At 55.1% G+C, this 12839-nt stretch overlaps 4 protein-coding genes across 5 annotated transcripts; 2 read left to right on the top strand and 2 right to left on the bottom strand.

The window, feature by feature from the left end:
- Window positions 1-698: 698 nt before the first annotated feature.
- Window positions 699-2532, top strand: H257_12131 (hypothetical protein; the record flags this gene model as incomplete). Its single annotated transcript, XM_009839246.1, has 3 exons — window positions 699-715; window positions 777-946; window positions 1013-2532. The coding sequence occupies 3 exons, from the start codon at window positions 699-701 to the stop codon at window positions 2530-2532; spliced, it is 1707 nt and encodes a 568-aa protein (XP_009837548.1).
- Window positions 2533-2559: 27 nt separating this feature from the next.
- H257_12130 lies at window positions 2560-4776 on the bottom strand. Of its 2 annotated transcripts, XM_009839244.1 has the most exons (8): window positions 4748-4775; window positions 3943-4686; window positions 3583-3894; window positions 3380-3529; window positions 3149-3316; window positions 2962-3086; window positions 2822-2870; window positions 2560-2770 (listed from the first exon to the last, which is right to left on the bottom strand). In XM_009839244.1, exons 1-8 carry the CDS (start codon window positions 4767-4769, stop codon window positions 2598-2600), a joined length of 1743 nt encoding a protein of 580 aa, XP_009837546.1. In that variant the 5' UTR covers window positions 4770-4775; the 3' UTR covers window positions 2560-2597. The 2 variants fall into 2 exon arrangements, with proteins under 2 accessions (XP_009837546.1, XP_009837547.1); XM_009839245.1 differs by having other exon boundaries at window positions 2560-2870; window positions 4748-4776.
- A 409-nt stretch (window positions 4777-5185) lies between these two features.
- On the top strand, window positions 5186-12565 carry H257_12128 (hypothetical protein; the record flags this gene model as incomplete). The annotated part of the gene is made up of 5 exons (XM_009839242.1): window positions 5186-5501; window positions 5555-5658; window positions 5702-8903; window positions 8957-9795; window positions 9893-12565. 5 exons carry the CDS (start codon window positions 5186-5188, stop codon window positions 11186-11188), a joined length of 5757 nt encoding a protein of 1918 aa, XP_009837544.1. The 3' UTR covers window positions 11189-12565.
- Window positions 9854-12539, bottom strand: H257_12129 (protein RarD). The gene has a single exon (XM_009839243.1). It carries the CDS (start codon window positions 12510-12512, stop codon window positions 11469-11471), a length of 1044 nt encoding a protein of 347 aa, XP_009837545.1. The 5' UTR covers window positions 12513-12539; the 3' UTR covers window positions 9854-11468.
- Window positions 12566-12839: the final 274 nt, after the last annotated feature.

Below are 12839 nucleotides of genomic sequence, written 5' to 3'. Positions count from 1 at the left end.
TTAGTGACAACCTGTCGCGGGGCAAAGAAGGAGCGGTTCAGGCCAACCCAAGTCGTCAAGAGGACTTGGGATTCTCAATTGCTTTTGTCTTCATGACGAGTACATATGTCGGCAAAAGGGTCTCCTCCGTGTTATCGAGCAAGCCCCCCATGCAGCATACAGCGGTAGCATTAGGAATCTCATCAACCAGACTGCTTGGCTCAGGCAGGAGATACGCGGTTGTTCCACGAGTGCTTCTCTCGTCCAGGGTCTCAACTGCTAATGCAACCCAAGAAAGCAGTATTCGAGGAAGACATTTCACTAGAAGTAACCAACATGATTTTGGATGTTGGGTTTTGCGCCCCTCCAAGATCGCGTAACGTTAAAAATAGATGCGGGTGGGTCGAGGACGAGATCGAATAATAATACCCTACATGAATACAAAACCCAGGCTAATATAATTCGAGAAGCGAAAGAAGCATGGGCGGGTTGAGTGACGGACGCAGCCCACGCAACTTGGACATGTCAAGAGTGCACGAGGGTGACCAATCGCTGAGTGAGATATCTTTAGTGGACCAATCAACTGTCTCCATCCAGGGCATACGGTGACCTGATTGGCCCATCTGAAATAATCTATAAATAGATTCCAGCATGGAAAGCTACCATTTTGAATGCCTCCACACTTCGTCGACGCATTTGCGTTTTCTTTGCGTGAAAGCATGGCGACTATGGCGAGGTAACGTGCGCCAGATTTACAGTCTACGGATGTGTGTGTGTGTGATGGAATCTTCCTGTAGACCGTCTCCGAAGCGACGTGTGTCCAAGGCAGGCTTCGAAGATGCTGCCGCCATGCACCAGTTCTTGGATAACTTCAGCGGTACCAACAGTCCCAAGCGCCACAACGTTGGCAGTATGTCATACGACGACCCACCACCGTTTCCCAAAAGCGTGAGTTTGCTTCGACAAGGTTAGTCGTCGTCGACGGTGGTGATGTGGTGGATATCTCAAGTCATACGACCTGTTTCTACTGTAGCAGCGCCGTTCAAGATTCTCATTCCCGAACATACCCCCCTGTCGTGCGAGAAGAGCAGCTTAGACGCATTGTTCCCAGCAGGACTAACTCCAAAGCATGACATGCGAGTGGAAAGTGGTGGACATACCAACAAGTCTCTTTCCACCGCCGACGGTTTCTTTGCCATTTCCACTGGACTCACCCCCAAACCCCACCGACACAGCAATCAGTCTCCTAGCACCAGTCCTCGGTCTACTACGTCGAGCGACAGCGCTGGACCCCAGGATTCGGCGCAAGCGTGCGATTTTGATGACTTGAGCGACGACGGCTTCGACTTTCTCACACCATCCCCCGAGCTGCAGGGACCCTCCTCAGTCGACTTTTCAACGGAGTTGGATACAATTAACAACAACTACAACGCAGCACTATGCACTCCCACGCCAATCCTGGAAATGTACAGCGGCAGCATGGACGCGACGGTGGCCATGATGGCTGCGGGGTACCCACGGCCCATGCTGATGAGTCACCAACAAAACCCCCATCACCACCAACTCACCCCCCATCAACTACAGCACTTGCATCACCACCACCAGCAGCAACAACAACACCAGCAACATCTACATCATCCTTCGTCGGTCGCGGCCGGATATCCGCAACTGTTTGACCTGTCGTCGTCGACCAGTTTGATGATGGACAAGGGCGGCCAAAACATGGTGCATCCTGGCAGCTGGTGTGAAAAAGAAGACAAGTTGCTACGAAAGTCGGTCAAGAACTTGGGCACAAAGAACTGGAAGCAGGTTGCGATGGTGCTTGGCACGGGCAAGTCGGACATGCAGTGCCTCCACCGGTGGAACAAGGTGCTCAAGCCGGGGCTGCTGAAAGGCGCGTGGAGTGCCGAGGAGGACGACGTCCTTCGCACGCTCATGACCAAGTTCGGCGTCGGCAACATTCGGTGGGCCGACGTGGCGAATCACATTCAAGGGCGGACGGGGAAGCAGTGCCGCGAGCGATGGCGCAACTGCCTCAGCCCTGACATCAACAAGGGCGAATGGACGCACTCGGAGGACGAAGTCATGTTTCGAGCGCAGCAGACCATGGGCAACCGATGGAGTGAAATAGCCAAGCTCTTGCCCGGGCGCACGGAAAACGCCATAAAAAATCGATGGAATTCCAGCGCCCGGAAAAACTGGTTTTCAAAGCAGGCGGGGATGCCAACGGGGCATCATCACGACGGCATGGGCGGGGAGGATGCGGTGGAAGTCAAGTCGGAGAGCGCCATGAGTCACTTTAACTTGGGCGACATGGACAAAGCCATCGTCCAACACAACCGCCACCGGTCCCGCAGCTACTCGGAAGACAGCAGCCTCTCGGTAGAGGACAGCTGCACCAGCAGCACCATCGACGACCTGGACTTGGTCGAAGACGACAGCTTTCCGTCCACGTTTCTGGACCAGCTAAGTCCGTCCAAGGATCTGCTGGACGACGACCTGAGCCTACTCTTCGACACGGTGGCTAAAGACTTTGAGACCATCACTGCGTAACAACCCAACTACTAGTACTAGTACCACTCGCCGTTAACATAAAAGTTTGATTAATTTCGTCCTTGTTATGCGTTGTGGGGCGGCAACAAGGACAGTTGCGTGACGTCGTTCCGTCGTGTTTCGGTGGCATCTTGACCCCCAAAGAACAGCAGCGACTTGTCTGCTGTGAGAACCCCCACGTGCCCAACGCGCTCCATGCCGTTTGAGTCGACCTCGACCCGACGCCATTCCCACGATTCTAACATTGGGATGAGATGGCTGAAGTTGTTTTGAGTTTAGGGGTACATACCAGTGTCCAACGCAAAGACATCGCCAAACAACTGCACTTTGTCGGCATGCTAATGAGAAACCACAAGTAAACAAACAAGATTCTTCATAGAGTACTCATGCGAAGATATGTGGCTAGGTAGTAGGTACTTAGGTAGGTACCTGAGGGTCCCATCCGCCATACACGACAATCGTGCGGTGGTCCATCGTAATCGTGACTTGGCCGGTGCGCGCGGTCGGGCCAGTGCCCACCACACAAGGATTGAACCAGCTCCACGACGACGATCCTGTTGAGAGATTGGATATGAGTTTGCATACAACAACGCCATATCAAGTTCGTGAACTCTACCATCATCTTGGAGGGTTCGGTCAAGGACATGCACGGAATCGTAGCTCTTCTTGGCGTCGTTGCCGCCGAATATGACGACGCGGTTGGGTCCCACGGCCACGGCGCTGTGGTATGTACGCGACGTCGGCGCTTTGCCGTTCACTTTGACATTGGTCCAGTTCCACGTGTCTAACGCAATATGTGACAAAGTTGAAGCAACAAAGGGGCAGGTTGATGACATCTATCACGTACTCGTGTCGAGGAGGTGCACGGTGCTCGGACGGTTGCGGCCGCGGCTCCCGCCAAACACAACCACGTCCGACCCTAACACAGTGCACGAGTGGCCGCTTCGAGCCAGGGGGGGCGTGCCGCTCACCGCGGGGGGGTACCACAGAAAGCACTCTAATAATCTCCTTGATGAGAGGACATTTCAGGGAGGATAGAAGATGCCAAACCTGTATCAAGAACCATGAGATCCGAGAGGGATTCGTGGCTGCCGTCCATCACACGCTCGCCGCCAAACACGAGCATGAGGTTCTTCCCAGGAACATACACGGACGCATGAAACGACCGGGGAATGCTCTCGCAGTTGAGCGGGCACGACCACTCGGCCTTTACGACGTCGTACACAAACAGGTCGGACAGAGTCGACTCGTCGTCCCCTTCACCTCCGTACACCACCACGCGCTGGTTGGACACCATCGTAGCGGTGCAGCCCCATCGCTGGCTGGGGGCCACTCCCTTCGGTTCCAGGACCTTCCACGTGCCTAAGTCGACAAATATAGTCATATGCTGTGAAAAGAGTATGAACACACCTGCACGAAGAGGGGAGTAGGGCGCTGTGGCCACCGATGGCGAGTTGGGCGACACGTCGATCACGCTGTCTGGGGTGGACGGAACGTCGTCTTGAGTGGAGGATGAGATGATGGAGTCGCACGCCTTGGGAGCGAAGAAGTTGAGCTTGGTGGTAGGAGGAGGTGCAGCCTTGGCTGTCGTCTTTTTCGCTTTCGGCTCCTTTTTCGCGGCTGTCTTGGCGGTTCCTACTTTGGTTGGCTTCTTGGTAGTCGTAATGTCAACGGGTGGATCCAATTGCTTGAGGGGCGCGCGCTTTGTTTCTGCGACAACAGGCGGCTGGGTGGGCTTGTTGACACTAGCTTCCCGCTGCGTCAAGAGCAGCTCCAGTTCGTCTTCGGAGCCGTAGATGTTCTCCTTTTCGCTTTCGAGAAACTGAATAGTTTTGGTTAAGTTGGGTTGTTGCAGCTGCTTGTCGTCGGGACTGATGACTTGGTCCACCTTCTGGCGTTTGACGTCTTCGTACACCGTCACAGGCGTCACATTGTCCACGGCCACGGACGCCGTGCGTTTCTTGCCTTCGGCAAACTTGGGAGCCACTGGCGTCAAGAACAAGTCGACCGACGACGGCGTGTGCTGCTGTGGCGGCGCGACAGCAGGCTTCGTCAACGCAAACTTGCCTGTAAAGTTGGTGCACTCCACGATGAGCTTACCGCTTTCAAAGAAGAAGCGCAGCCCGTCCACAGTGGGCACGTCCACATCCACACCTAGACATGTCGCCATGAGTTCAAGGAGTCCAAGGCTTTCTCCTCCTACGGCATCTCGTACCTTCATACGAGATCAGTGGCATGGTCGGTATGTTTTGAAATGGCAGGTAGGTCACTTTGCCGCACAAACCAAATTTCCCGCCAGCCTGTATCCGGATAGTATATCCGGATTGGCTGCCGCGACAGCTTTACCGCCGGTTCTTGCTTCGAAGTACTACGTAGTACTCCGGAGTAGTAATAAGTTAGTACTATTAATAGTAAGTACTTCACTCGATATACAGTAAATGGGATAACGTTATGGTACTACATGTATGAGCGTAGGACCATGCTGCGACCGTGACATGGTGTAACTACATGCCAAGTGGCCAAGTGGTAGTGACTGGTGGCGAAAGCAAACGTTATCCAACGTGTGGCCGGGTTCTAAATTTTGTGAAACCGTGGATTGGATCTTCGATCAAAAGGTTGCCCAAATTTTGGTAATCAAGTCATCGCTTCTTGCATGGCGTCGGCAACACAGGAGCAGCGGCACCATGTTCTCTCGAACGGAATGCTCATGTCCGGTGCGCTTCCAACCATTGGCCATTCTCGGAGTTGGGCCGCAACCCAAAACCCGTCGGCAGCGGACAACGACACGGACAGCAAAGCCGACGAAGCGTGGGAAAACGATTTCAATTTCGACGTGTTGCCCGAGACATCGGCGCCGCCTCCACGACGAGATGGCCCAATGGACGTAGCCACGCGGGTCAAGGGCGAGCGGTTAGCGCTCAACTTTCGGTTGGTGGATATCGTCGGGAGGGCGTACGAGGCAATAAACGGTATACCACACTCGAAATTGAACTCTTAGCCTCATGTGTCCATTCACCTGCAGAGCTCGCGGACGAAGAAATCAAACTCAAGGAAGTGTTCAGCCAATTCAAAGGCCAACACAGCGTCAACGTGGACGACGACAACGATAGCATCGCAGCTTGGATGGTTCGTAGCCTTCCCGACCCAGTTGTCATCTGAAAAATTCTAGGACCAAGTGCTGCAAGTACTCGCCGACTGCTGCTGTGTACATGCGGTTGGCCCCCACGAGCAGCCCTTGAACACTATCGACCGGTTGGACGAAGCTTCGCGTCTCGTCGTTCAGACCACCAATGAACTAACTACGACCCCCCAGATTCCACGGCACATGGTTATGATTGTGCAGTTGTGGCTCCACGTTGAAACGTACGCGCTATCTCTGGACAAGGACTATCCGGCCATGGTGTCAGCTATAGCCAACGCAGTGCTTCAAATGAAACGAATGGACAGAGACTCGCACAACAACCCCCACTTTGGCCTCACCGTGGTAGCGCTCAACGAAATGCACGAGGCGGCGTCGCGGTCTTGTGTTGGCATCTCCCCCAAGAAACAAGCATCGCATCTGCCAAAGTACCGCTCCGAGACATCTTTCGGTCCTCCGTCCACCAAGTTGACCCACCAGGTGGAAACGTTGCTGGTGTTGCGTCTTGCACTTCTCAGTGTCGTCCTCACATCATACAAGCACGACAAACGTCATCGTCGCTTGTGTTGGCCAGTCGTGTCTAGCTTGACATTGTGCTCTGCCCATATTCTGTCGGAGTCGTTTGACATCCCCCTCGCCATGGATTATGCGTGCCTGGCCAGCAAACTGGCTGCGTACCTGACGTTGGACGACTCCATGTTAAGCGCCGCCAAAGCCTTGCAGTGTCAGGCGCAGACGAGTCTGCAATCGCTTCAGCACGACAAGGACTGGGCCGACTTTGACGAGCACTACGAACACTCCCAGCGCATGTTTTCCATCAATTGGACGGGTCATCTCACTCCAAAGGACTGCCTCGTGACCAAAATTGGGTCCCCCACAAGTCAAGGCGACCCCGTCGGTCATGATGGCGACTCGGAAAACAGCTCGGATTGGGACGTTGACGAAGTCAAAATGCCCCACCTATGCTCTGGCATGTTGCAACAGCCAACCGGGAGCGCGTCGTCGTTGGCTTCAGTTCTGAACCTGCGGGATCTGTTTGTGCCTATGAAAGCGCACGCCCCGACGTCCTCTTTTCCAGCGATGCTCACCCAATCGATGGAACACCCGGCTCCGGACACGACGCCGCCGCTGCCGCCGCCATCGTCCCCGTACTCGAGGACGTTTGCTGCGTTTGAAACGGGAAATCTCCTCAGCAACTCGTTCCAATCCACGCGGTCCATGGACCAATGGCTGCGCGACCTGCCGTCCGACAACTCGACGGCGCGTCGCCGTCCCCACGAGTCGCCCCATCCCGACGACGCCGCCGCCGTCCACCACTTGACGACCACCCCTAAATTCACACAAGAGTGGGTCGACATGTATGAATCGTCGTGCCGGCACTTTGTTGTGTCTGCTCCAGACGCGTGCTTCCAACTGGTCCACACGTTCTTCTCCGACGTCGCCACGTACTTGGTCCATCCTTCTGGTGACAAAACAGTAACCTCGTCCACGTCCGCTGTCTTGGACGCCGGGTTGCGGTTGTGCACGCTGGTGGGCGAGTTCTTACCTCCCCAGTCTGTGCACACATACCTGTCGCTTCTGCAGTCGTGTGACGCTGGAGTATTCGTGCATCTCCGATGTACGCTGGTCGACCTCGAATTGCGTGTTCACCACGCGTTGGTCATCTACGAAGATGCCCTGGACTCGTCCGATGTATGGAAAACGTCATTGTGGGGCGACCTCCGCGACGCATCCAGTCGATTGCACTCTACAAAGCTGGAGACTCTGACAATATCGCAGAACGACAACAACGAGGATGCTCCGATGTGTGAAGTGCTGGAGCTGAGCATGCAAGTGTTATTGATAGCCCACTGTTTGAACTGTGGCATCTCGCCTCTGACCATGAAGCGCATATCAAAAGCCTGTCCAATTCTCACAAGTGCCGTCGACGGTTTCGACGACGACAACCACCTTGACAGACTGGTGGCAGTCTTGGATATCGTGCGGCACTTTGCCACCCATCCGCTGGCGGCGTCCGCGGAGGGCACGTGGCACCGCCTCAAGCTCGTGTATCCACTGCTGCCGCTGACGTCGCCCGTGCGAGTTCGCGCTGGCGTGGCCATGGGCATGACAATGCTAGTCCAGGACGACGTCCACGCTGCCGAGAGCATCGTGTACGAGTCCATCTACGTCTTACACACGCACTTCACATTGCACTCGATGACGGGGATCACCGCCTTGACCTTGTTTGGGGACGCGCTCTTGGCGGTGCAAAAGGTCGAGTTTGCCACGGCCGCGTTTGAAAGCGCGTGCCACATTGCCCAGCTGGTTGGCGCCACTTTGTCTGTCGTCGACCTCGAGCGGAAGCTAGCGGTGCTGTGCAGCGATCACGGCGATATCGACCGAAGCCTTCGGTACTACAAGCGCATTCGAGCTCGGAGTTTGACAAAGCGGATGTGGTTTGAGTACGCCTACATCTCGGTGGCCATGGCCTGCCTCGTCATGGACAGGGGCGAATACGCCACCGCGGCGCTAGACATCCATCCCATCTTGCAGCAGATGCAACTGCTGGCGCCGTACGAGGCGGACGTGGTCACGGAATGTCAAGTGCTCGCGATTCGGTTGAGCATTTGCCATTTAAAACTGCACTGCCCGCATCGCGCCATCTCGACGCTGGAGCTTTGCCTCCAGCACTTTCAACCCAAGGGAGCTAAACATGTCGTGGTGCTGATGTGGCTAGCCAAAGGCTATTACAAGTCAAGTCAGTTTGGTCACTGCGACGTCACGTTGAAAACGATTGCTAAACTACGCAAAGATTACAAGACTAACCACTACACCAGTGTTCAATTAGGCGGGTCGTTTGCCAAGCTACCGCAGCCCCTCCAGTATTCAATAACGTTAGAGAGGACGCCCCCTCACGACACGTCGTCGGATTTGTACCCACTGTACACAAAAGTAGCGTTGAAGCGCAACGACTTTGACCTCGCGGCGCATTACTCGGCGTTGTCGATCGTGTACTTGGAGCTCCAGCCACCCCCCGTGGCTGCGACCACGTTGCTCCAGCTAGCGCATGCCTACTACCTCCGAGGCAAAGTGCTGCAAGCCGCCGCGGCCGCCCCGTGGCGGTTTCCCATGAAACTGCAGAGTTTAGACTGCGAGTACCTTGTGTCCACTAAAGCCGCGAACAGGGGGCTCTATCGACGAAAGAGCTCTGCGCTTGTACGCGAACGGGTGCTCGTATCACTGGATGAATGTGCGTTGTTGTATCGTAATACTTTTGGTGGTAGAATTCATGTTGTTCTGTAGGCATGTACCACAGCCTGCGCGCGTTTCACCACAGCTACGAACTGTTCCATGGCCAAACCGACACTGTGGGCATGATGAAGGCGGCGAGTGGTCTCTCGGCAGTGTACTTACACAAAGTGTTTCTTCCCCATATGATATTGCAGCGACCCCTCGACCAACTCATGAAGTTCTCGCTCGCCCGTCGACCGTCTTCAGCGTCTGTTTCGTCGCACGACATCAAGACGAGTAGCTGTGTCGAGTTCGAATTTGCACTGGCCGACATTGAAACCCCGACCAAGTTTGTGTGGGACTCGAGTGTCGTGGCAACGGACCCTCGGTTGTACATAGACGCATGCCTCAACATGAGCCAGCTGCACTGCCTGCGAGGCCTTGGACCTGACGCCCTGGGCTTCTGGTACGAGGCTCGCGACGTGTTTCTCAGCTGCGTGCTGTGTCCGTCGGGGGCGTCCATGCAGCGATCCTTGTCTCGGCTCGTCGAAACGCTGCTGACGTTTGACAAGTCGGTCGTAAACGAGAATGTAGTGCTGTTGGAGCTTGTGGCGACGCCGTGGACATCGTGGCGGCATGCCACGTGTTTGAAGAAGACTGGGTGGCGCAAGTGTGCCAGGATAGCAGAGACGAGCACGAGTTACCAGGCCAAGGTGCTGCGCGAGAAGCAACCGAAAGGACCAAGCCACCAGCGCCACAAGTCGGACACGCTCGAGTTGTGTACGACAAGGCACACGAATGGACCAACGATGGGGATCAGCGTCGGAGGCAGTGCTAGGTCCCTGTCAACCCCTCCTTCCCCTGGGCGAGCCCCAGACATGCCAAGAACGGCGACCCCCGCCTTGAAAACGGTGAGCTTGTTGGACATAACAATCACACTGCGCGATTCAATACACCCCTTCGACTTTTGCGAGTGTTTAGTGGTGTGACTTTGGAGTTTTATGGTAGGATGGAGGCACCGAAAACGATCCACGTCCAACGGCGACGAATGTGGAAGTGCACATTCATCACGGCTTTGCCAGGCTAAAGCACCACCGAGACATGCAACGCAACGGCAAAGTGCCCCAAGATGCCCTCAAGACAGACGCAACGTGCCGCCGCTTCCTGCGCCAGATTTGGGACCACATGTCCGTGTTCCGAGGCGGGTGCTCGCTGTCCCTGTGGCTGTCGTCGGTCGGGTATGACAAGGACACCATGTCCACGGTGGTGTACGTGTTGGAGGTGGCCCCGGCGTTGATCGTGGCCAGTGTGGGGCTGGCCACGGGGATTTGCGACTGGAAATTCATTCAACAGAATCAAGTCACGTTGGTCTCTGCCGTCCCATCAACGTCCTCCGTCCCGCATCCCCCTATTCTTCGGCGCTTCCGCATCAATGAAACCAAAGCGCTGTCGTCACCACTATCGGCGTCCGTGGTGCCGCTTTTGTTTACGTGTTCGTCTTCCAGTGTAACTACCCAGCACAAGCAACCCCATCGAGATGCTTTTCACATGTTTGGCCGCGAATTCACGAGCTGCCTGTCGTTGATACACTCGGGCCTCGACGGAACACTCGAAGCAACCGACCGTCCGTCACACGACCAAGATCGTCACATTGTTGGTGGTGCGGTCGTGCACTACTCGCTCGTCTGCAGCCCGTCGTTGCAGAGCTTGCCTTGGGAATGCATGCCTGGGGTGGCCATGGTGCGTCGACCATCCGCGTTTCTCACAGACACACCACAGCCTGCCACGTCATTGCCCAGAGACCATCCAATCACGTTTCGCATCTGCCGGGTCAAATCACCTCGGCACGAGCACTCGACTACCATCGAAACGTTGTCGCCGTGGTGGACTGTGCTCGGGTATCCTTCGGAAGTAACGCTGTCACACAAAAAGGTCAAGTTCTCCAACCAAATCAAGGTCGTTCCCAAGGTGCAGTCCTCCCAATGGGACGACCTTCATCATGCGACTGGAGGAACCGAGGTCGAGATCGTGCTGGGTTCCTTTATAGAACTGAACGCGAACCCGCTCCTTTGCCGCCCCACGTCCACACGCCTCTACATCTTTGCGCCACCAATGTACTTGCCCCTCTTGGCCAAAGCCACGCTGAAGTCGCTGCCACTAGTTAAGAAGCCGTCGATGTTTTCACCACGACGGAACGTGCCCGCCGTGGCTGCGGCAGGTGTGCTTCAGAGTATTCAAGCCATCGTGTCGGCGTTTCAAGATTTGCATGGCGTGCCAGTCGCACTGTACAGCGTGAACCCGTGACTACCCCAAACACCACTCCTGCTTATATCGCACAATGAACCGCTTAATGGCATGGTCTGAAACATGCAATGACGTGGCAAGTTTCTGCAAGTTTGTTTCTATTTTCACCTGGTGTTTGCAGACGATAGTCGAGGAGGCATGTATAATAAATATAGTGGTCGTCTGTGGGGCTAGGAATGCAGTGGGGATGGTATCTGCAATACTACCGGTAGATGAGGATTCTCTCTGCCATCCATTTTGGTCTCGATCGTTCGTTCGATCGATCGATCGCTTGTTCGCGTTATACGTTGGCTTTGTCGCCGAGCGGTCGGTACACTTCGACCGACATGTCAAGCTCGTGCCCGGGGAGCGGTATCGGAGGCACGTCGCTGTCGGAGCAGGCTTCAGTGACCACGTCGCCGACTGCATCGTCTGGGTCGCTGTCTGGAACTAGAAGCTCGTCAGCGGCTGCTTTGCGCTGCGACCGGAACGTATCCAGCGTATAGATGACGAGCGCGACCCAGACCTGGGCGAATCCAATGGCCTTGGTGGTTTCGAACGGCTCATGGTAGAGAAAGATGCCAATGAGGACATTCAAAGTCGGCCCGATGAACTGCAGCAGCCCCATGATGGTCATGGGGATATACTTGATGGCGGTGGAGAAGAGCAACTGCGGCGTGACGGTGAGCACGCCCAGGCCGACCATGAGCACGTCGTTGGCGACGGCGGAGTGGCCAAACGCCCCCTGGCCTTGTCCTTCCTGCACAATCAAGTAGATCCAGCATGGCACGGACAAGTACGCAAATTCGAGGGCGATGCCCTGGACCGACTTGAGCGGCGCCTTCTTCGCCATGAGCGCGTAGAAACCAAAATCAAACGCCAACACGAGCGCAATCCATGGGAACTTGCCGTACAAGAACGTCACGGTGGCGACACCACACACAGCCAGGGTCACAGCGATCCATTGCCACAACCGAAGCTTCTCGCGGAGCACCACGACCCCGAGGAACACACTCACGAGGGGACTCATGAAGTACCCAAGGCTCATTTCGACGATGTAGCCTGCGTTCGTCGCCCAGATGCTCACAAAAAGGTTTATTCCCAGGAGCGTTCCTGAAAGAGCGTAAAATCGAAGGACAGACCACTTGCAGGCAGCCGACGTGGTCGCCGAAGCCAGGCCATGGAAGTAGAGCACAGCGAAAGCGATGGGAAACGCCCACACGATCCGATGGCATAGCAGCTGCATGGCGGGGATGGTCGTGAGCTGCTTCCAGTAGATGGCGCTGCAGCCCCATATCACGTACGCGAACACCCCAAAGCACACGCCGACGTGGAACTGTTGCATGTTTACAGCACTGTAAACTGAAAGAATAGGCACGGGAGCAATGCGAAGCGACAAAGGGATAAACCTGGGTAAAAGAGATACTTAGTAAAACAATAATTTCATTTTGGCAAAAATAATACAAATATGATGGAATCGAAGAATCCGTGACTTTTTATGGGGTTTTGCCGAGTACAGTGAGAGCAATATTTCCACACTTGCTTACATAGTCATTTCCACTGGTGCAAAGAACCAGTACAGTGGTTGCTGGTAAAACCCGGCCAGGGCAACTCTCCAAAATTTAAATAAATAACCAAAAGTAGGGATGTATGATTCTGTGTTTTGATTGGA

The sequence above is a fragment of the Aphanomyces astaci genome, assembly GCF_000520075.1.
Source record: "Aphanomyces astaci strain APO3 unplaced genomic scaffold supercont1.39, whole genome shotgun sequence".
Taxonomy (NCBI): domain Eukaryota; phylum Oomycota; class Saprolegniomycetes; order Saprolegniales; family Verrucalvaceae; genus Aphanomyces; species Aphanomyces astaci.
The sequence above is the reverse complement of the archived record's forward strand: the minus strand, read 5'-3'. Positions and strand labels throughout refer to the sequence as shown.

What these genes read in the sequence shown, in the direction of transcription:
- H257_12130 (XM_009839244.1), bottom strand. Translation starts at nt 4,769, where the DNA reads ATGCCACTGATCTCGTATGAAG. An exon ending in TCTCATGGTTCTTGATACAG is followed by an intron (nt 3,530 to 3,582) that starts GTTTGGCATCTT and finishes GGAGATTATTAG; the next exon opens with AGTGCTTTCTGTGGTACCCC. An exon ending in CCGAACCCTCCAAGATGATG is followed by an intron (nt 3,087 to 3,148) that starts GTAGAGTTCACG and finishes ATCTCTCAACAG; the next exon opens with GATCGTCGTCGTGGAGCTGG.
- H257_12129 (XM_009839243.1), bottom strand. Translation starts at nt 12,512, where the DNA reads ATGCAACAGTTCCACGTCGGCGTGTGCTTTGGGGTGTTCGCGTACGTG.